The 22,735-nt window shown below is 35.4% G+C and overlaps 1 protein-coding gene across 4 annotated transcripts; it reads right to left on the bottom strand.

Moving 5' to 3' along the window:
* Window positions 1-501: 501 nt before the first annotated feature.
* tpm4a (tropomyosin 4a) lies at window positions 502-18,384 on the bottom strand. 4 transcript variants are annotated; one of them, XM_051094596.1, is made up of 9 exons: window positions 18,077-18,384; window positions 15,325-15,450; window positions 5,849-5,982; window positions 4,960-5,077; window positions 4,813-4,883; window positions 4,626-4,701; window positions 4,361-4,423; window positions 4,199-4,268; window positions 502-1,502 (listed from the first exon to the last, which is right to left on the bottom strand). In XM_051094596.1, the coding sequence occupies exons 1-9, from the start codon at window positions 18,188-18,190 to the stop codon at window positions 1,420-1,422; spliced, it is 855 nt and encodes a 284-aa protein (XP_050950553.1). In that variant the 5' UTR covers window positions 18,191-18,384; the 3' UTR covers window positions 502-1,419. The 4 variants fall into 4 exon arrangements, with proteins under 4 accessions (XP_050950553.1, XP_050950555.1, XP_050950552.1 ...); XM_051094595.1 differs by lacking the exon at window positions 502-1,502 and adding an exon at window positions 2,573-2,765 and having other exon boundaries at window positions 18,077-18,383; XM_051094598.1 differs by lacking the exons at window positions 15,325-15,450; window positions 18,077-18,384 and adding an exon at window positions 9,911-10,430.
* Between the last annotated feature and the right edge of the window lie 4,351 nt (window positions 18,385-22,735).

Here is a 22,735-nt window from a genome sequence, read left to right as displayed (position 1 = left end):
TCCTAGAACGTCGAGTCACACGTCCTAATTAATATTCATAAGGCAAGTCTTCACGCTACTGTATTATCACATGTCAGTCATTCAGCAAATCAGGAAGGACTGCTCGACGTAACGTAATTAATATTAATTAGCATGGACTTCCCGCTACTCAGAGCCTTATCTGCAGCTACTTGTCCTACGCTTGTGTAACGTTTCACTCTCAACAAATCAGGTAGGTCTGCTCGAAGAACGTCACGCAACCTAATTAATATGTATGAGCAGAACGTTCGCTGTGGTAGGATTCGTATCAACAGGTCAGAACGGTTTCATGTTTCATTTTTTGAGTTTCGTTTTGTGTCAGGTGGTCATATACTAATACTCATTTACTGTAAGTACACTTTTGTGCGAGATGTTTCTCCCAGACTGCGTAGGAGAAATAAAAACGAGTCAACTATATATATCTTGGAAGTCTGTAAAGCTTAGCATATTCTTTATGTACTGGACAATAATCAAACATAAACAGATTTTTATAAAAATTTATTACACAGAAAGTGGAAAAGAAACGTTTGAGGCATTTTGAAATACTCATTTGACAGGAAAAAAAGCAACAACGCATTCACAGAAATTTTAGGAAAGAGCTAATATTTCTTTGGTCTTTCTTTGGTCCCCATTTTGAGGTGGTTCCACCCCTGGTAAAAACCCCAGCATATGCTGGTTAGGTAGGTTTTGATGCTGGTTTAAGCTGGTCCTTTGCTGGTTTTTGCTGGTCATGTTGCTGGTCAAGGACCAGCATGAACCAGCATAAACCAGCTAAGGACCAGCATAAATTAGCAAAGGACCAGCTTAAACCAGCATCAAAACCTACCTAACCAGCATCCCAGCATCAAAACATACCTACCAGCATATGCTGGTTTTTTCACCAGGGACAAAATTACTCATGTACTTTTGATATAGCATGGTATGTCAAAATTACCATCATGTGGCCAGCAGATGGAGCTCATGATGTACAAAAATACCATCATGTGGCCAGCAGATGGAGCTCATAATGTACATATGAGAAACACACCAATGAAATCACCATCACGTCTTCATTTGACCGGAATACATTAATAGCTTAACTTAAAGTGAATTTCTGCTCAGCACATTAACATATTCATTTCATCTTTCCATGTGGTATCACATTTAGTAAACTACTCATAACGTTGTTTAAGTGAAAAAACTTGGACATAGCACCTTAGGTTGTTTGGCTGTTTTTGGAAGTAGCGATATCGAGCCAACTTGGACAAAAGCGCGAAAGAAATACCTCAGATCCAAAATTAAATTATTTGCCTATTCGGTGAGAAAAAAAAATAGGGCTCAATAGCTTGCGAGTTGGAATGAAGGAGAGTATTTGTGGAATGTTGTCAGATGGACGTCGTTTTCTCTCATCGTATCTCTCTCTTATAAGCTGTTCAGCTCCTGAAGCGTCTGATCCAGCACTTGATGCATTCCGAGGTTTTCTTCTTTTGCAGAAGATAATTTTTCTAGAAGCAAAAATGAAAATAGCTAGTCAGACGCTGTTGCTGTAAATATGTATACTGGACACATGTGAAAACAGGCCTAGTTTAGTGCACTTCATCCACAACCACACAGTAGTGAAAAACTACATTTTCATTTGCTTGCATTGAATGGTCAGTATGTTAGTAATGATATTCAATTACTATGACGTGTATGTCTCAAGAAGAACTTTTCTAATGTGAAGATTAGTGAAATACTACAGGTATAAGTGGGAAATCAGTCAGAAATTAAATGTAACCTCACCTTTGTGGACATCAGAATATTGTAAGAGAAGAGTAGGAAACATATATATAAATATATATAAAGAGAGAATTTTTGTTTTGTTTAATTTCTAATACGGAAACCCTAAACCACAAAACCAGTCATAAGGGTCAATTTTTTTGAAATTGAGATTTCACATCATCTGAAAGTTGAATAAATTTCCATTGATGTATGGTTTGTTAGGATAGGACAATATTTGGCTGAGATACAACTATTTGAAAATATGTAATCTGAGGATGCAAAAAAAAAAAAAAAATCAAAATATTGAGAAAATCACCTTTAAAGTTGTCCACATGAAGTTCTTAGCAATGCATATTACTAATCAAAAATTACATTTTGATATATTTACAGTAGGAAATGTATAAAATATCTTAATGGAGCATGATCTTTACTTAATATCCTAATGATTTTTGGCATAAAAGAAAAATCAATCATTTTAACCCATACAATGTATTGTTGGCTATTGCTACAAATATATGGTTTTGTGGTCCAGGGTCACATATTGTTCATATATTTAATAACTGTAGACTAAATAACTGCATTATAGTGTCTGAGTTGGGCTAGGTCGAACAAATTGTTATTTAGTTACTGAGTCTAATATAGTTTTTTGTGTAAACATCTCAAATTTCTCAAAAGTTCTGATACTTTATGAGAAGTACCGTTTTACGAGCAAGTACAAAATTTCATATTTCCAGGATTTCCATGATCGTAGGGACCCTTCCCAATCGTCATACCAAATCATTAACAATAAAAAGAGAAGATTGAGAGTTTGAAATGAAACAACAGGAGTGTTTTATTGACTGGCAAAGACACACTGAAGAAAATGAAGCAAACATGAAGAAAATGTCTAGACAGGAGGTGCAGCAGAGCGGGACAGAGATGGATCTACAGGGAGGTCATGTCATTGAGAGCATGGTCCAGCTCCTCAGAGATGGCTTTATACTTCAGCTTCTGAGCATAGAGTTCATCTGAAGATCAGCAGGAAAAGCAGGAAAGCGAAGGATGAGAAGCAGCAATGGACAGAAACCAAATGAAAAAGACAAAGACAAGAAGTTAATGGATGGATGAAGACCAAACATGCTATGAAGCTCACAAAGATCATGTGCTACCAGGAAAATCATGTGCAAACCAATTAAGAAAATTTCTATCCGGCCTGGAGAAGATATGCTCCCTAGCTACTTTTACTAGTCATATATACTTTCAATAAGCAAATGCAGAGTTTGGTCTCGTAAAGAGTTGACTTACGCTGTAGGAAACAGACATACTTTATGTCTCATGGGACAGAAGCAATACCAGCCCTGTTCAAACAGATTCTATACACTGAGTCAAATATATCATCTTCCAGTGAAAGGTTCAAGCACTTGAAACACAAGCCTGCTGGAACTCTGACAAGATTGGTCTAAAACAATATGGTGTTGTGTGTTTCAAAAGATTTTATGGCCTGATACAGACAGGGAGCATGACCCGCCTGTGACCTGTAAAACTCCATCCACACAAAAACCTTTCGATGTGTCCTGCTTCGCCACTGGTCATTTCTGAAGGTGAAAAGTTCATTTAGCCACTTCTTTACCTTCACTGAAGTTTTCATAATAGTTCAGTGTGTAGTGTTGCTTGCCAAGTCATTCTATAGTCAAAAATTACAGTTTTTTGAAAAAGCTGTTGGCTACATTATAGTTTACCCAGAAAAAATAGAAGTAAATCTATTTGGAAATAAAATAACTTGTGTTCTGTCCATCTGAACAAAGGAATTTGCTAGTTCTACACCAGTTATTTTTAACATAATGAAACCATTTGCAAAAAAACAAACCTTCCAAACCAATCAAATCTCGTTTTTGAACCAGTTCATTCCTTTAGAATGAAGCGATTCACGAAAATAGACCATGCAAATAAATCAAAACCATTTCATATTTTCTGAATGAAGCGATTTACTAAAACGGACCACCACATTTAAAAAACCAATCACATCTGGTTTACGAATCAGCTAATTGCTTCTAAACAAAGCCAATTGTATGATAAACTGCCTAAATCAATCAAATTAAAATGAATCATCTTTCCCTCTGTTTTTGTTGTGCTAATTTGGAGAAAATATCTCATTCCTGGAAACGTACCAATGCTTTGAAAACAGCTGCTGTGAAACTTTATGAAAAAGTTCACTAAAATGAACTATTTGAACAAAGTAATTCACGCTACATGCCTACAACAGTAGTCATTGCTAATTACTGGAAAGGCTATAGCGCAGTGTTTTGAAAACAGCTATTTGCACTTCTAGAAAATGTAGTTAAGTAAGCAGAATCTCTGCTTGTTCATTTACCTACTCCGCAACATTGCGAAACACTTTCATTTGAACTTTTGGCTCCACTGTAAACTTGTTTAAAAAGAACTCAGATCACTATGTCCATACCTTCCAGGTCATCAATGGATTTTTCCAGTTTGGCCACTGTCCTCTCTGCAAACTCTGCACGGGTCTCGGCCTGAAAAGCACAATAAGGAAGTTTAAAAAAGACATTTGGCATGAGAAAGTGCAGCTTATCTTTAACCTCGTCTCATTTGTTGACTTCTTTACCTCCTTCAGCTTGTCACTAAGAACTTTGATTTCCTCTTCATACTTGTCTTCTTTTTCTGAGTACTGAAACATGCAAACAAAGACATATGAAGCAAATCTGAATAAACTTTGTACTTCTCTTAGAGCTACTGCGTTGTGAGAACTTCAGCCGTAAATTACTGTGATTTAGTTTCAAAGCAATTATCAGGCTCTTAAGTTGAGCAGTGATTATTATAGAGGTCTGAAACTGTGAACATTAAGAGATAAAAGAAAGATGTTGACTTACTTTCTCTGCCTGAGCCTCTAGGGATTTAAGGTTGTTGGTGACGTTTTTCAATTCCTCCTCCAAATCACTAGCTTTGCTGGAAGCGTTTGAGAAGAAAACAGTGTTTTAAATGGTCAACCAACAAACATTCCCATCTTAATCTACTTCAAACCATGAGAACAAAAGTGTGAGAATAGGCAGATGATACCATTCAGCGACTTCGGCTCTCTCCTCAGCTCGCTCCAGCTCCCCCTCGAGAATCACCAGTTTACGGGCCACCTGTAGCAAAAATGGCGTTCAGATGAAGGGCTTCAAACATCTGGAACCGTTGTTCCTTCAGCCGCTTGTAACTCACCTCTTCGTATTTGCGGTCGGCCTCCTCAGCGATGTGTTTGGCCTCCTTCAGCTGCATCTCCTGGATCTCCATCTTCTCCTCATCCTTCATGGCACGGTTCTCGATTACCTTCATGCCTCTGGAGGCGAAACAAGCAGTTAGTGATGTTACTGATGAGCTCTTCAGTTGATATGTTGCAGATCAACAAATTTGCTGAGCTTTATTTCATAAAAGCATTCAGCATGATCATGAAATCTGGAAATGGGAACTGACCAATGAATTTCCACGAGCTTTTAGAACAATTTGTGGAACATCATGATTTCCATGCATGGAATTTCTGAATATTCATGGAAAAATTTCCTTTTAGCTCAGTTCTGCAATATTTAATAGTATTATTTTTATTAAAAATGGTTTCCAATGTGGAATCCATTAATAAGAAGTCAATAAGTCTATTTCCACAGGTGAAACTCTCTTAGGTCTTCATAGGAACCATAACCTCAAATAGGGTTAAACGTAACTACTTTACACTTTTAAAAATAAAGGTGCTTTAAAAGGTTTCTCACAGCGATGCCACAGAAGAACCATTTTTGGTTCCACAAAGAACCATTCAGTCCAGAACCATCTCTTTCTTACCTTTTTATAATCTAAAGAACCTTCTTTGGCCACAAAGAACCTTTTGTGAAACAGAAAAGTTCTTCAGATGTTAAAGGTTCTTTATGGAACCATTTAGCCAAAAAGGTTCTTCTATGGCGTCATGAAGCACCTTTATTTTTAAGAGTGTACTCTTAAAATTATATTTACATTAATGAGACAAAGATGTTCTGGTCCATCAAACCATGTAGTTTGTACCCGAAGCTCACATCAGTTCATTCCTTCCGCCATTATCTACAAATTAAAGGTTTCCATTGACCTCTCGCTCTCGTCTGCTGCTTTCTCCGCCTCTTCCAGTTTCTGCAGTGCAGTTGCCAGCCTCTCCTGAGCTCGATCCAGTTCCTCCTCCACCAGCTGAATCCTGCGGTTCAGAGCCGCCACATCACCCTCAGCCTGATGACAAAAGAGGTCAGAGGTTATTTATATACTGACTAGAAAAACATACGTTTTAATATTTTTTTCATATTTACAGGGATTCTCGATGATAGCTTGCCATTTTCACACAAAGTTTTTATTTTTCACAAAGCACAATCAGCTGCGACAGAAAAAACATTTTTGCACCCTTTACGACCACCACCACCCGTTGTGATTCAAACAAAGATTGGCCTCAGAACAAGCACAATGGTGCCTCTGTGACATTTCTCGGCTTTAAAGAGACCTCACAGCCAAACCGCCCAGTTATTGCACTGATAATTGCAACTATAATTATGACAAATATCAGCACGGCTCTCTCTCTCACAGTGCAGACGCTCAACCGAGCAAGCTTGCAATTCTCTCAGAACGGTAGGAAAATCTCGCAGCCAGGAAACTGCATCTGGGTTTAAACTTTAAGAGAAGACAGAAAAACAAGACATAGGGGAGAAGTTAAAAAGAGCAAATCGTCCATTTTCTGATCGCATCTTTGTTTGGAGTCAGAGCTGCTGCTACGGACTCCTGCTGCTTTCTTTAAGCTCCAGTGGACTATTTGGAGCGTGAACGGTAGTAAACAAATCAAATAAAGGCTCCAGAGGGGTGTTTTTGCATTTGCCATTGAAAAACCATTTTTGGTTCCCCAAAGAAAATTTCAGTGAACAGTTCTTAAAAGACCATTTTGAAGAACATTTTACAAATCTAAAGAACCTTTTTCCACCGTAAAGAACCATTTCACATTTGAAAGGTTCTATGGATGTTCAAGGTTTTTCATGGAACAATTGATGCCAATAAAGAACCTTTATTTTTAAGAGTGTGACATACCACAGTACATTCAAAGCTTTTTTATAGTTAGTTTGCTACTGGATAGCTGTGTTTCCATTATACTGAAACCACCTAATGCGAGCGTTAAAACCTTTAGGCGATATGTGGGAGTTTTTGCAAAGTTTACGTGTTTCCATTGGGCGTTTTTTTCAATTCAGGTAATTCGAAAAAGGAATATTTCGCAATACTGCGCTACTTTGCTAAAGATACACGCCTAGTGTCTCCTTTGATTAAAAATGTCTACTGCGTTGGCTGAGATATACATAAACCTACCAAAATCCGTCGCCATGACTTATTACGAGACAAAAAAAATTACGTTTTAGTCGCATAACATGGATTAACGAAAACGGCGTTATTTTGCAATAGTTTTTTATAAAGTATTGCAGAAGTTTTAGGCAAATCTGTAATGGAAACAGCTAATGTGACTTCTCTAGAACTTACAAATATTTTTTTCCATTGTTTTTTTTTCCTTGTAATACCTACTTTTTTCACATAATTGTGACTTTACTGTATATCTCACAATACGCTTTATATCTCGCATTGTGTAATGTAAAATATTTCCTGTAATTGCAACTTTTTTATGATTACAACTTTTTTCCTCATAATTGTGACAAAACTACTATATCTCGCAATTATGAGATTATGAGAAGTCTTAGTTGAGAGATTTGTTTCACTTCAAGATATAGCGTACTTCATGTAATTGTGACTTTTTTCTCATAACTGTGACTTTATTCCTCGAAATATGACTATATTTTGCAATGTGCAAGTTTATATTTCACAACTGGCTTGTCTCACAAAATCCCATTTAAATACGCTATTCAATATTGACATCAATAAAGAAGCGGTCAAATGAACATTTATCCACACATATTTAACCAAACATCAATGGAGTAGGAAATTGACCCCCATTCGAATAAAAGAGAGCCAGCAAGGGGAGGAGAAAAATGCGCAGGAAATGGACACACTCCACATCCTCTCCCCTCCCAAAATGCTCATTCAGTTCAGGGTCAGGATACTCCCTCATGAGCCATGCCCTTTCCTTAGTCACCGCGTTCCCTGGCTGCTTTAGATGCAAGCCATATATGGTAAAACAAGCTCTGGAGAATGCTAGTGGTGAAGTGCCAAAAAGATTTAAAGACTAAAGAACAGCAAAAAAACACAGCCATATGTTATCGAGAAGCGTCTGGACGCAGCCTTGAACATTTTATCACGTACAAAACGAAGCCAAACGGCTGAGAAAGCGACATTCCCAGATCTATGGATTCCCAGGCCCATTTAAACCACAGTGCACTCAGATCTTGTTAGAGCCGCGGTGACGTTCGAATCCAATTATACGTTTAGGGTTGAAATGTGGGGGAATCACCTGGGACTGCTCTCGACTTCCTGAGGCACTATTGTATGTGACACTGAGCAAACACAAACCCTATCAGTGTAATGACCTTTTTATAGGCTGATATTATGAAAATAAGGCCTATCGGATGAAAACGAACAGTAGAAACAGTGAAAGAAAGGAATGCTCATTTTCAAGACTTTCTAGAGATCTTACTACTTAAAAAAAGCCAAAAGGAGAACTACAGATACAAAATTGATTGGTTATTTCTAAACTAACGCCAAGAAGAGCAGAAGATTGTTGGAGTACTGTAAAAGTTAGTCATCACTTGTGTGACTAAACTTTGAAAAGATATGCAAAAGAGATCTTGATATCATTTATAACACCATGAGAACCTGTCAATGCAAATTTGAGGAGCCTAATGGTTTTCGTTAAGGCTTCACATATGTTTCTGGTCATGTTCTTGACTTTTAACCCCAGTGTGAATTATGACCTACATAAATTAGGACCATCATGGAGAGGTCACGTCATGACCAAGTCCAGCAGCATTCTGTCACACTAAGAGTGGGAAAACTCCCACTTGTGAAAGCAAAGCCAGCTAATTTTGTATGACTTGACACCACAAAGAAAGAAGGAAGTTCATGTAGGGAACAAGAACCTCCCTGATATTTCTAAAGATCTCCATTAACAGTTCAAGACAAATGGCACACTATTAGTCTACAAACACTTGAAGATCTGGACTTTTCTTAAGCAGTGCCAGCTTCCTGTATATCTGCACGGTCATCTGAATACGAAGAGGGTCCACAGGAAACTCCAGTGCGGAGCTAGAGACAACATCCTGACTCAGTTCCTTTGGGAGTATTGGATGGGACATCCTCTGGGTCTTTCTGGAGTACAGCAAAGTGTAATTCTTGGGTTCCACGAAAGATCTAACAATTCTTCATTGTCTAAACCAAACCAGGAGAACATTCATTTCCTACAAGCGAGTTTCTTGAGAATAAACAGACTGTAGGATTCTGGCCACATTTTCTTACAGCAGCTTGAATATTAAGTGCTCTACAAAGGATGAGTCAGAAAAATGTCTAAAACGGAGCATCCATCAAGGACTGTGGGGGAGGAGGCTTCCTTGACAAGCATCTTCATATCAAGGAAAACCTTCTTACGTTCAACATTTCATCATACTCTTCATCTAAATGTGTTTTTATTAACATTTTATTTAACAGGACTAAATGATCCCGATTACACCAACAAATTTGGTAGAAATTACTTCTGTTACTGCAATAACTACTTTGTTTTAATGCTTTTATGACTGTATACATTAGGTTACACCAAAAAGAGTCACTTTTAATAGTAAAATGAGCTTGAAATGTCATAGATAGAAAGTACTAAGCAGCTAAATAATGCAACTCATAGTAACAACTGTTAGTTAATATTATTAACTGTGTAAATAAAAATGATTTGTAAGACTAAAATAACTGTAAAATGGTGTAATAGACTTGTATGAGAAAACACTGAGGCCTAACAGCTGCCCAAAGGCGGATTTGGGGGTCGGACTGTCCCTTTGGACCAACGCCTTTCATTCCACAACCTCACGTCTGCATCCAGGTCTGACTGTTCACCTAAACATACAATTATAGTCTTCAGAGGAGCCCGGGAGCTTTTTATAGACGCTTGGGCGCACAGAGGGAGCGGGTAGAAGAGTCCGGAGAGCGTAAAGTCGATAAATAAGAAAGAAAGAAATAAGAAGACTTGTCTCACTTTCTCCCGGAGCTCCCGCTCATTGTCCAGCTCTCGCTGTAGAACCAAAGCTCGATCTTCTGCGTCATCCGCCTGCTGCTGCAAAGTCTGGATCTTTCTCTTCACTGCGTCCAAAGAAGTCGCACCTGTCATTTTTAGATACTTTCTTATATTATATTTACTACTAAAAAACGAACCGAACCGGGACTTTGGTCAAGAAACAATAAAACGATGTGCAAAAAACAACGAAAACAACTTTTCAAAAGGCTGTAAAAATAAATACGTCAAAAAGCCTAAAAATATATATATAATCCCGAATATAGGAATGTTACAAATAACGGAATGCTAATGTACTTGAATGGCCAGTGCAACAAAAAATGAAAAAAGAGAGAAAACGACACGAAATGTGCAATCCAAAATCTTCCCAGTCCGGATTAATACAAAACGGTTGAATGAACAAAAAAGCTGTCTTCGCAGGAGGTTATTTCTGTCTCATGGAGTCATTGGAATGTGAGAGAATGTAAGGAGGCAGAACTTCTGCAGAAAACTTTCAATGTAACTCTGGAAAAGTGAGGTCCCCGTGACGTCGCTGTGGGCGGGGCGTCCATTGAGTCACAATTCAGTCTGGTTTTATGTTAATTAGCCTGCATTTCTGTATAAAGACTGTAAAACAGAACGAAGTACTCTTTTTGCTTTGCATATGCTTGTGTATTACTTTATGCTATACTGTAAAAGCATTTTAACAGAAATTTAAGGTGCAGTTAATACGTTTGGTAATTTCTAGACATTTCAAGAAGGTTATGTTTAGTAGCTGAGGGGTCTGGAATATCATGCTATAGACCAGGGGCGTCCATGTCCAGCTCAGTTCCTGAAGGACCGCAGGCCTACAGAGTTTAGCTCCAACCCTGCTCCAACACACAAGACACGTAGTTAGCTGGATAAGGTGTGTTTAATTAGGGTTGAAGCTAAACTGTGCAGGGCTGCGGTCCTCCAGGAACTAAGTTGGACACCTGTGCTATATATCTTGATTTTAGCAGTTATCGTTTTGACTTATAGTATAGCGTCTTATAAATAACATCATCTGCCACCCCTCTTGGCAGTTTACATGCCAACATTGTTATTTCTAACCATTCTCTCTATTAAAATTGCTTTAGCTGATGTAAGCTTAAGTTTACCTGACAAGACTTTTTTTTTTGTATATCCATTTCTTTTAAACAAAAAATACAGTTGAAGTCAAAAATGTACATACGTGTTGCAGAATCTGCAAAATGTTAATTATTTTACCAAAATAAGAGGGATCATACAAATGCATGTTATTTTTTATTTAGTACTGACCTGAATAAGATATTTCTCATAAAAGATGTTCACATATGGTCCACAAGAGAAAATATTAGTTGAATTTATACAAATGACCCTGTTCAAAAGTTTACATAAACTCGATTCTTAATAGTTGTTCATGAGTCCCTTGTTTATCCTTCAGGTCCCACAAATTATTTGTTTTTTCAGCATTTTTGTGTATTTGAACCCTTTCCAACTATGACTGTATGATTTTGAGAGCCGTCTTTTTAAACGGGACAACTGAGGAAACTCGTATGCAACTACAGAAAGTTCAAACGCTCACTGATGCTCCAGAAGGAAAAATGATGCATTAAGAGCCGGGGGATGAAAACTTTTGAACAGAATGGAGATGTGTATATTTTTCTTATTTTGCCTAAACATTATATTTTTCTCATTTAGTACTGCCCTTCAAAAGCTACAGAAGATACTTACATGTTCCCTAGAAGACAAAATAAGTTACATTTACCCTAATCTTCAAATTGCATATGAGTCCCTCAGTTGTTTTCAGTGTGAAAAGATGGATCTCAAAATCATGAACAACTATCACTAAACAAAAACCACAACTCTGGATCATTCAGGTAAGAATGGTATTAAGAATCAAGGGTATGTAAACTTTTGAACCATGTTATTTTTATAAATTCAACTATTATTTTGTCTTGTGGACTATATGTAAACATCTTTTATGTGAAATATCTTATTCAGGTCAGTACTAATTAACATGCATTTTATATGATCCCTCGTGTTTTGGTAAAATAATTAACATTTTGCAGATTCTGCAAGGTGTATGTAAACTTTTGATTTTAACTCTATATTGAAATACACTGTAAAATGTTTTTAATCATATCCATTTTTTTTTCCATCTACTTAAAAGGATAGTTGCTGACTATACAGGGTCAGAAAGCTCTCGGATTTCATCCAAAATATCTTAATTTGTGTTCCAAAGATGAACAAAGATCTTACGAACTGGAACAACATGAGGGTGAGTAATAATGACAGAATTTTACATTTGTGTGAACTGTGTTGTTGCCTGAATGATCCACAGCTGTGTTTTTTTGTTTTGTTTTGTTTTGTTTTTTGGTGATAGTTGTTCATGAGTCCCTTGTTTATCCTTCAGGTCCCACAAATTATTTGGTTTTTCAGCATTTTTGTGTATTTGAACCCTTTCCAACTATGACTGTATGATTTTGAGAGCCGTCTTTTTAAACGGGACAACTGAGGAAACTCATATGCAACTACAGAAAGTTCAAATGCTCACTGATGCTCCAGAAGGAAAAATGATGCATTAAGAGCGGGGGTGAAAACTTTTGAACAGAATGAAGATGTGTACATTTTTCTTATTTTGCCTAAACATTATATTTGTTTCATTTAGTACTGCCCTTTAGAAGCTACAGAAGATACATGTTCCCCAGAAGACAAAATAAGTTAAATTTACCCTAATCTTCAAATTTCTAAAGTTTTTACCCCCCGGCTCTTAATGCATGGTGTTTCCTTCTGAAGCATCAGTGAGCGTTTGAACCTTCTGTAATAGTTGCATATGAGTCCCTCAGTTGTTCTCAGTGTGAAAAGATGGATCTCAAAATCATACACTGATCATTGGAAAGGGTGCAAACCACAGAATTTTTGGGACCTGAAGGATTTTTCTGAATAACAGCAAGCAGTTTAGCTGTTCAGGGCAAACAAGAGACTCATGAACAACTATCACTAAACAAAAAACCACAACTCTGGATCATTCAGGTAAGAATGGTATTAAGAATCAAGGGTATGTAAACTTTTGAACCGTGTAATTTTTATAAATTCAACTATTATTTTGTCTTGTGGACTATATGTAAACCTCTTTTATGTGAAATATCTTATTCAAGTCAGTACTAATTAACATGCATTTTGTATGATCTCTCTTATTTTGGGAAAATAATTAACATTTTGCAGATTCTGCAAGGTGTAACTGTATATTGAAATGCACTGTAAAATGTTTTTAATCATATCCATTTTTGTTTCCATCTACTTAAAAGGATAGTTGCTGTCTATACAGGGTCAGAAAGCTCTCGGATTTCATCCAAAATATCTTAATTTGTGTTCCAAAGATGAACAAAGATCTTACGAACTGGAACAACATGAGGGTGAGTAATAACGACAGAATTTTAAATTTGTGTTAACTATCCCATAAATTTACACTTCTCACTGCTTGCCACTACTTTGAGTCCACAGCAATTAAACACAAGATTTTAATTACAACCTCCACAATTAAATCCTCTTGACGTTACACACCATTTCATGTGTGACACACTTTCCTCAGAAGCGTGCTTTTGTTCTAAAGACGAGCCAGAGATCGCAGAGCATTGATTTCATTAGTCACAGGAGTGTGGCCCTCTGTGTTTGCTTTCTCTACATTCTTGGGATTCCTGGGCTGCTACATGGCAACCGAAGTCCCAGTCTCCCCCGCTGTTCGCCGACTTATCACTAACAGGCCTCGAAAAATCCCTCAGTCACTGAGAGTATCTTACCTACTTCTTTGGCGTTGCGAATGCAGATGTATAATTAGTTTACAGTTTCCTCTAATGCATGACATGTGGCACGCTTGTCTGGAGCACATTTTCAGGGCAACGCTCCAAGGAACTCAAAAGGAACTGCTCGTATCCCCAGTTTCAGGCCTCTCAGTGTTTCTACAGAACACTAGAACATTCTAGAGGAAATGAAGCTCACTCAAAATTGCATTTGTCCTCTTATTGAATGTCACGGTGTGTCTTGTAAAAGTGTTTTTGGGTCGAGAACATCTCTCTGTCGCAAATGGATTTACCCCCATGCTGGAATCATTAAGGATTCACAAACAAGCGATTTGCCCCTCCTCGGCTTCCTTCTCAAACTATGCAGTCATTTCCTTTGAGGTCACATTGTGAGGAGTAACCCGAGCTTATCAGAGCGGCGGACAGGATGGACCACTTCAGACCCACGCAGGTGTGATTACCGCAATTTTCTCACTCGTCCCAAGGCTAAACACGTTTCTACAGGTGAAACATCAAGGAAAAGTTCAAGCAGATGCAGATGAGTTTGTTTCTTCATCTGAAAAGATTGGAGAAATTTGGCATTGCATCACTTGCTCAGCAATGGATCTGCAGAAGTGAATGGGTGCTGTCGGAAACAGCTGATAAAAACATCACAGTAATCCAAGAGTAATCCAAAGTAATCCTCCAGTCCATTAGTAAATATCTTGTGAAATGCTGCATGTTTGTAAGAAAGTAATCCATCATTAATGCGGTTTTCATTTCAAACCAGAGTTCTCTAATCATAATATTGCTTTAATGTCTGAATCAGGAGAGAAATATGCACAGATCAAACACTGTTTTCAATCAGAAACAGTCCAGTGCATTTCTAAACAAAGATGTTGGTGAGAGGACAACAGAGGATGGACTTTTTCAATCGAGGAAGCGTTATTATGAATTATGAACTCATATTTTGGCCAAAAGCAATGGTTTAAAGTTAAGTTGCCTTAATGATGGATCTGTTTCTTACAAATACACAGCTTTTCACTTTGTAAGATGTTAACTGATAGATTGGACTCACGTGGATTACTTATGGATTACTGTGATGTAATCCGTCATTCTGACGGCACCCATTCACTGCAAAGGTGAGCAAGTGGTGAAACACTTCTCCAAATCTGCTCTGATGAAGAAACAAACACATCTACATCTTGGATGGCCTGAGGGTGAGTACATCTTCAGCAAATATTTATTTTTGTGCATGCCACTCCTTTAAAAGTACTCAATTTGTGTGTTTAACCCTGAACATGATCTTTTGAGAAAGCCAAGTGGCGGTTTCAAGGCATTACAGAGGTAAACCTGAGGAGAGGGGTATTTTTAAAGATTCATGTCTTGTGTTGACATGTTTTATTGAGGTAAAGCTTTTTATTGCCTTGTAAATTCTCATTTGAAACACTTTGAAATGGTGCCGTGACCCTGAGATGGACTAGCTGGGGTGAGAGCCCCAGTGACAGGAAGTGGAAGCATCATAACAAAGCTTGAATGACTCAAGCTGTTTATCATAGACAAGTCAGGTCGGATTTAGTTTTATTGAACCCCTGTCTGAAGGAATGCGTCACTTACGTCAGCAGCTTTTTTCTCAGACAGTTCCAGTTTCTCTTGGGCGTCTTTCAGGGCCTCTGAGTACTTGTCCAGTTCATCTTCAGTCTGTTTGAGGTTTTTCTGCAGGCCGACCAGCTCGTCATCCAGCTGTGCGAGGAAGAGTGAGTAGACATTTCAAAGCATTGCACACATGACATAACTTCAGGGAACATATCCTAGACGTTCAAACAAAAACCTGTCTGGAATGCATATTAGTCTCTGTCTAAATAAAAACAGAAAATACATGATTATTATGAATGCCATGTTTATGCATTTTATGTAATAATAATCATATTATTTGTAATGCTGTTTTTGTTGGTGTCAAAAAGTTAAACTATTAAATAATAATAATAATAATAATAATAATAATGATCTATTATTATTATTAAAACATTAAATAAAAGTTGTATTAATAATAAAAACGATTAAATACTAATAAGTAATTATGTAATTAATAAAACAATAATATAACTTTAATAATAAATATAATTTTATTGCTTTTGAGTCTAGTTTTGTGCTGTGTCTAAATAAAGACAAAAAATACATGGTTATTATAAATGGCATGTTTATGCATTTTATGACACATATAATAATAATCATATTATTTATAATATTGTTTATATTGGTGTCAAAGTGTACAACAATTAAATCTTAATAATAATAATTATCACTATTATTATTATTAAAACATCAAATAATCATTTTAATAATAAACTATTAAATACTAATAATTATTTACCTAATAAATAAAACTAATAAAAATAATAATCATATTATTTATAATGTTTTTATTAATGTCAAACAGTACAGCAACTGAATAATAATAATAATAATAATAATAATAATAATATTATTATTATTATTATTATTATTATTAAAACATTAAATAATAATTTTAATAATACTAATAAATTATGAAATACAAATAATTATTTACATAATTATTAAGACTAAAAAATATTCATACTCATATTATTTATAATGTTGTTTTTATTGGAGAGTAGAATAATTTAATAATTATTATTATTATTAAAACATTAAATAATAATGTTACTAATAATAACCTATTACATACTAATAAGTTTGTAATTTAAAAAACAATAATAGAATTTTAATAATAAATATAATTTCATTGCTATATAGTCCAGTAGTTGTTTTGTGCTATGTCTAAATAAAGAAAAAATTGTATGATCATTATAAATGGCATGTTTATGCATTTTATGACACATATAATAATAATAATAATAATAATAATAATAATAATAATCATCATCATCATCATCGTCATATTATTTAGAATGTTGTTTTTACTGGTGTCAACACCAATAATAATAATGATAAATTATTATTATTAAAACATGAAATAATAATTGTAATAATAATTCTAAGAAACTATTAAATACTAATAATTTTTTACGTAATTAATAAAACTAATAAAAAATAATAATCATATTATTTATAATGTTGTTTTTATTTGTGTCAAAGAAAGAGTTTAATAATTTAATAATAATAATAATAATAATAATAATAATAATAAACTATTGAGTACTAATAATTATGTAACTAATAAAACAATAAAATGGTTGTAATAATAAATATAATTTTATTGCTGTATAGTCTAGTGGTTGTTTTGAGCTATGTCTAAATAAAGACAAATAATTATAAATGGCATGTTTATGCATTTTATGACATAATAATAATATTAATTATGTTTTAATTGGTGTTAAAGAGTACAGCAAATAAATAATAATATTAAATAATAATATTTATTATTATTATTATTATTATTATTAATGAAACAATAATATAGTTTTAATAATAAATATAATTTTATTGCTATATAGTATAGTGGTTGTTTTGTGCTGTGTTTAAAAAAGACAAAAAAATTATTATTATGAATGACATGTTTATGCATTTTATGATACTTATGTTTTTTATTCATGTACAACAATTAAATGTTGTTGTTGTTGTTGTTGTATTTAATATATATATTTTTTATATAATATATTAAAAAATACATATCAAAAAATGTTTTGGTAACCTATATTAAAATCATAGGCCTGCTCTCGGTAATGGACAGATAACTATATTTAATTTTAGTCGATGTAAAGTGACAAGTAAGATAAACACTCACAAACACTTTGCTATCTGGAGCTATCAGTTTGGCTGGGTTCTTGTGTTTAAGAGAGTGTCTGTTAATCTACTAGGATTCCAGACAGCCTGATTTCTCTTGTCCATTTATAACCTGAGGTGTTATGAATGGTGAAAGACATAATGATGTATTGACTTGATGTCTTGAATCAAAATTAATTTACTGAGGTATTTGTCTCCTTGCAAAAAGCAGTAAAATGCTAATTGTTTAATGCAACTAAAGTTAACCTACACAACAAAAAAAAAATGTATTAGTATACGAACAAAATTAACATTAACCAAGATTAATAAATGCCATAAAAGTATTGTTTATTGTTAGGTCCAACTGTTTTTAATTTAACTATTTTTTTAAAGGATTCCTTCATAATTGCACAAAATAAGTACCCACTGTTGTGAAAGACCCAGAATTGCAGCTTCAAATGCATACTTGGTTTTCAAGTATGAGGTCTTGGCTCACTTCTCCTTGATTACAATCATCCAGTCCAGCCTGAACAATGCTATTGCCAGCACTTTTGTTAAGACCGCTTACGTTTTTCACTTCATTCTCCTCTATGGATTCCTACCTGGATTTCTGAGGTCTTACCTGCTTGCATTTATCCTCAGCAGCTTTCTGTTCCGTCTCGGCCTGCTCTGCCCGGTCGATGGCGTTCTCCTTGTCCAGTTTGAGCATCTGCATCTTCTTCTTGATGGCCTCCATGGTTGCAGGTTGATGTTAGTGTCTGGGTCGAATCTGAAATTCAAGGGAGCTACGAACGAAGTGCAGTTCTCGGTCCTTAAGCCGAAAGTGTGGTCAGGCTAATGGATGCGAGGAGATTTAGAAGGGGAGAAGAATGCAGCTGATGCTGCCTGCAACCAAGAGCTGCCAGCAATGCTGGATCGCTCTACATAACCCAACTGAAGTCTAAAACAGCCCCCCTCACTCCCCCACCCGTCTCCCTATCTAACCACTTGTGAGAAGGAATGGCCTGGACCAAACACAGTCAGAAGCACTTTTCCTTATTTGGAGTGGTGCATATTGTTTTTAAAAAAGGACCATGAGATGGAGAGGTGAGCAGATAGGACCTGCGTCCAGATTTAACCCATATGTGAATTCATTGCAAGTCCTTAAAAACAGGTTCTTTATAGACATTGATTCCATTTAGAACCTTTAACAGTCATGGAATCTTTCCATTGCAAAAAGATTCTTTAATGTGGAAAAAGGTTCTTCACACTAAGAAAAAAAATGGTTCTTGTAAGATCTGTTCACTGAAAGGCTCTTTGAGGAACTAAAAATGGTTCTTTAGTGGAATTGCTGTGAAAACTCCCTTTTGGAACCTTCATTTTTAAGAGGGTAGGTGACAATCATCTAATAATGAGTCTAAAGATAGTATTACTGCAAATATGTATGGTTAGTTACTTTCTAAAACCCTTAACCCTTACCAGAAATTTTATTACATATCTCTCTGAAATACCTCATTCTTACTGGTCAAAAGCAGCATTGGGCAGTCAAATATTCATAGTATTCGCCGTTGTTCATGGCAAACCACTCAACCGGAACTATAACCGGCGTTATTCTCGTTTCATATGAACGCAACTGGCACCATTTTGCGTCTTGGTTGTCGAAACAACCGCAGAGGACTTCAGGCAGTGTTCGCCTTGTTGCTGATTTTTTTGCACATTGAAATGGACAACCTGATCTCATGATGAAAACCTGTGGAAACTTTTTTTTGCCATGTACGTTTCGTGACATATTCAATGTGAAATGTCCACTAAGTGGCGCTAAAAGAGTGTTTGGGTTTTTCCCCAGAACAGATGAACGTACATATGGTACATTTTATGTGACGTTGGTTTGTACGTGTCACCAAAGTTCTGACTTAAAATGTCCGTTGAGTGGTGCTATAACTCTACACTGTAAAAAACAATAAAACAATTCGCTGAGTCAACTTAAAATTATTTGTTACCCTTCTAAGTTTAGTCAACTTAAAATGTTAAGTTGTACTAAGTGAAAACTTTTTGCTATTTGTGTTGACTGAACTAAAAATGAGGTTTGTTAAACTTAAAAGCTGGGTTTGTTACCCAACTGCCTTAACATTTTAAGTTGAATCAACTCAAATATCACTTAGTACAACTTAACATTTCAAGTTAACTAAACTTTTTTGAGTTGATTGAACTTTTAAAGGCAGCGGGGTAACAAATTATTTTATGTTGATTCAACAAATTGTTTTTTTACAGTGTAATGCTCCATGACGTTTTAAAATAACGTACCATCTGCACAAAACCTAAACCTACCCGATAGTATGAACAAAAACGAATGTGGCGTAAAAACGCAATCGCAAGCATGCCATTTTAGTTTGATTTTTCGATCTCTCATCTTTCAGCTCTTTCATCATGAAAGAGGATTCGTACCCAAGGATTCCACATCGTAAGTTCAATTCCGTGCCGGCTGAGTTACCGAACAACCTTGTTAAGTCCAGGAAACGAAGCATATGGAGCTGTGACCATAACTGTGTATGAAAACGATTACAAGTGTTCACTGTGTTACTGCCTCTATTGTTCATTTCTGTTGGAAACTAAAGTGACATGTACTTATTGGTACGTATTTTGTGTCATGCAAAAAAGTCCCCAGAGGTACGTTTTGGTCATGAGATCAGGTAGGAAACTTAATTTTTTTTTTTATCATAAACTTTAAGATAACATTATAAAGTAGCCATATAATAAGCTTACCATTTGTACTTTTAATCTGCCCAATAAAATGGCCAAAAATCCTGTAGGCGTGCATTAAATGAGAGACTATTAAATGACAAGAAAATTGGTGGTGGGCTGTTTTAAATTGGGTAAGTAGTAGCTACCTACTGTACATTACAACTAGGGGTGGGCGATATACCGGTAGACACGATTAACTGGTAAAAATCAAGTTTTTTCGATTATAGTCTCTACCGCAGTTACACGCTCATGTGACGTTGCTGTACTATGTGATCACAAAAACGTATTGTTTGCATGCATTTTTAAGCATTGCTGTGTAAAAACAAATGATTTTACACTGTTAAAATGCAATAAGCAGCGAAAGAGAATTTGCTATATGCACACACTGTCTGAGAGACTGTTTCTGAGTGCTGTTGAGTTATTTTTGTTGCTTTATAGGCCTCGAACGTTAAATTCACACACTTGTATATTTTAAAAATACTTGTCTTTTTAAGTATCTTTGTAAATACAGTAATTTAGGTTTTAAGTTAAAGCAAACAGCTGAGAGAGAAAACACACGTGTAACAATACATTGGATCCGGGCAGCTCTTAGAGTGATAGCAGTCCAATATTCCTGCTGTCTGTCATTCATGTTAATCAAACAACAAAAGAGAGAAAATCTCTCACTGCTGTTCACTTAATCACTTTTGTAACTTAAGAAGAAATATTTAATTTTCACAGTGCACTGATTAAGAATATGCACTGTTTTTATATTTACAAGAATTAATCATACCTACATTGAAAGCAAACAAAGTCACTTTCTATTCCTTTTAACGCCTTTCACACACTTGATTTAGAGTAGCTGAGACCCAAAGAAGTGCTAAATGGTCAAACTGTTAGGTTTAACTGCTTTGGCACTAAAAACTTGAGCAGACGTGCAGAATGTAACACTCTTTTCCCACTGGCTCTCTTAACTGCTATTGGACCCCATCCATTCCATTAGACATTTTGTGAATTACAACAAACAGTGTCTTTTAGCTTCTTCTAAACAGGGTCTTTGGTTTTATTTTCGCTCGTAAGTTTTCATTTCACACATTTTTAACTAAACAACTACTTGAATTCCCGCCATGCCACAAACCACAACTTTAGCATCAAGGTGGTAAAACTCTGAGACATGTTCGGCATGTACCTCAGACATACTCATCTGTCAAACAGATGATTCATTCTTCACAACACCTGGATGAACATTCTGTCCAAAAACACCTGTGCTCCAGACAAACAGTTTCTCTGACGTCTGCTGCATGTCATCGTTACATATGATGTCATAGCAATACACAGATGTTTGGCACCTGTATACCCACTACAGTGTGCCCTGTCTTTGTTGGCCTCCCTTAGGCACTGTTGTAAAGAAAAGACGTAATGTTATTTGGCATTTGTTCAAACATTACTTTCTCATGACTCCTGACCCACTGAGCTTTAAGGATGAATGTGCCATGTTATTGAGCAATTCCCCATCATGGAAGAATTTTAACGGACGACTACGACACAAAGTGTACTTTGTAAATTCGGCCAGTGGACAAGAACATGCTATAATTTTTTTTTAATGCAGGTAGAAAGCTAAAAATTGCTTAGAGCAATGTTCTAAGTTCAAAACAAGTTAAGCTCAAGGTTGATTACCACATAAAATATTGTTCCTCAGTCCAAAAAAACCAAAAACACTGACAAAATTTTTTGCTCACAACGCTGGCAACTATTTGATCTATAAAGTTAAAAAGTTATTTTATAAAATGTAAAATAAATTTTGAAAAGTGTAAAAAAAAAAAAAAAAAAATGAGAAGAACTACTCATTTTTTGTTGACATTTTAGAAGGTGTAAAGTTGTGTTAAAAAGTCTAAATTGTCATATTATGGCAGGACTACTCATTTATTGACAAAGTTGTTTTAGAAGGTGTAAACGTTTAAAAAAAAAGTGTAACAAAATCTGAAGTATAAAGTCTAAACTGTCATATTGTTATTGTTTTATTAATAGCTGTGAAGTTCTTCTAGAAGGTGTAAATTTGTGTATAAAAGTAAAAAAAAACTTTGAAGTGTAAACAATGGTGTAAACGTAAAAAAAAAAAAAAAAGTGTAACAAAATCTAAAGCATAAAGTCTAAATTGTCATATTGTGGCAGGCTTTTTTTAATAGCTGTAAAGTTCTTTTAGAAGGTGTTAACTTGTGTATAAAAGTGTAAAAAAAACATTGAAGTGTAAAGTCTAAATTGTCATATTGTGGCAGGACTATTCATTATTTATTGACAAAAAATAGCTATAAAGTTCTTTCAGAAGGTGGGTGTAAACTTGTGTAAAAAAGTGTTTACCAATTCTGATATGTAACGTCTGTCATAAACTGTCATATTGTTGCAGAGCTATACAATATTTATTGACCAAAAATAGCTGTAAAGTTCTTTTAGAAGATGTGAACTTGTGTAAAAAAATAAATAAATAAAGTTATTTTAGAAGGTGTAAACGTTAAAAAAAAAAAAAAAAAAAGTAATAAAATCTGAAGTGTAAAGTCTAAATTGTCATATTGTAACAGGACTT

Source organism: Labeo rohita, chromosome 22, assembly GCF_022985175.1.
Source record: "Labeo rohita strain BAU-BD-2019 chromosome 22, IGBB_LRoh.1.0, whole genome shotgun sequence".
Taxonomy (NCBI): Eukaryota; Metazoa; Chordata; class Actinopteri; order Cypriniformes; family Cyprinidae; genus Labeo; species Labeo rohita.
The sequence above is the reverse complement of the archived record's forward strand: the minus strand, read 5'-3'. Positions and strand labels throughout refer to the sequence as shown.

Bases quoted from the DNA above. Each gene is read 5' to 3' on its own strand.
- tpm4a (XM_051094596.1), bottom strand. From the start codon at position 18,190: ATGGAGGCCATCAAGAAGAAGATGCAGATGCTCAAACTGGACAAGGAG. The intron at 15,451-18,076 runs GTAAGACCTCAG...TTCCTCGCACAG, and splicing joins CTGAGGATAAATGCAAGCAG to CTGGATGACGAGCTGGTCGG. The intron at 4,884-4,959 runs GTGAGTTACAAG...TTTTTGCTACAG, and splicing joins CCGACCGCAAATACGAAGAG to GTGGCCCGTAAACTGGTGAT.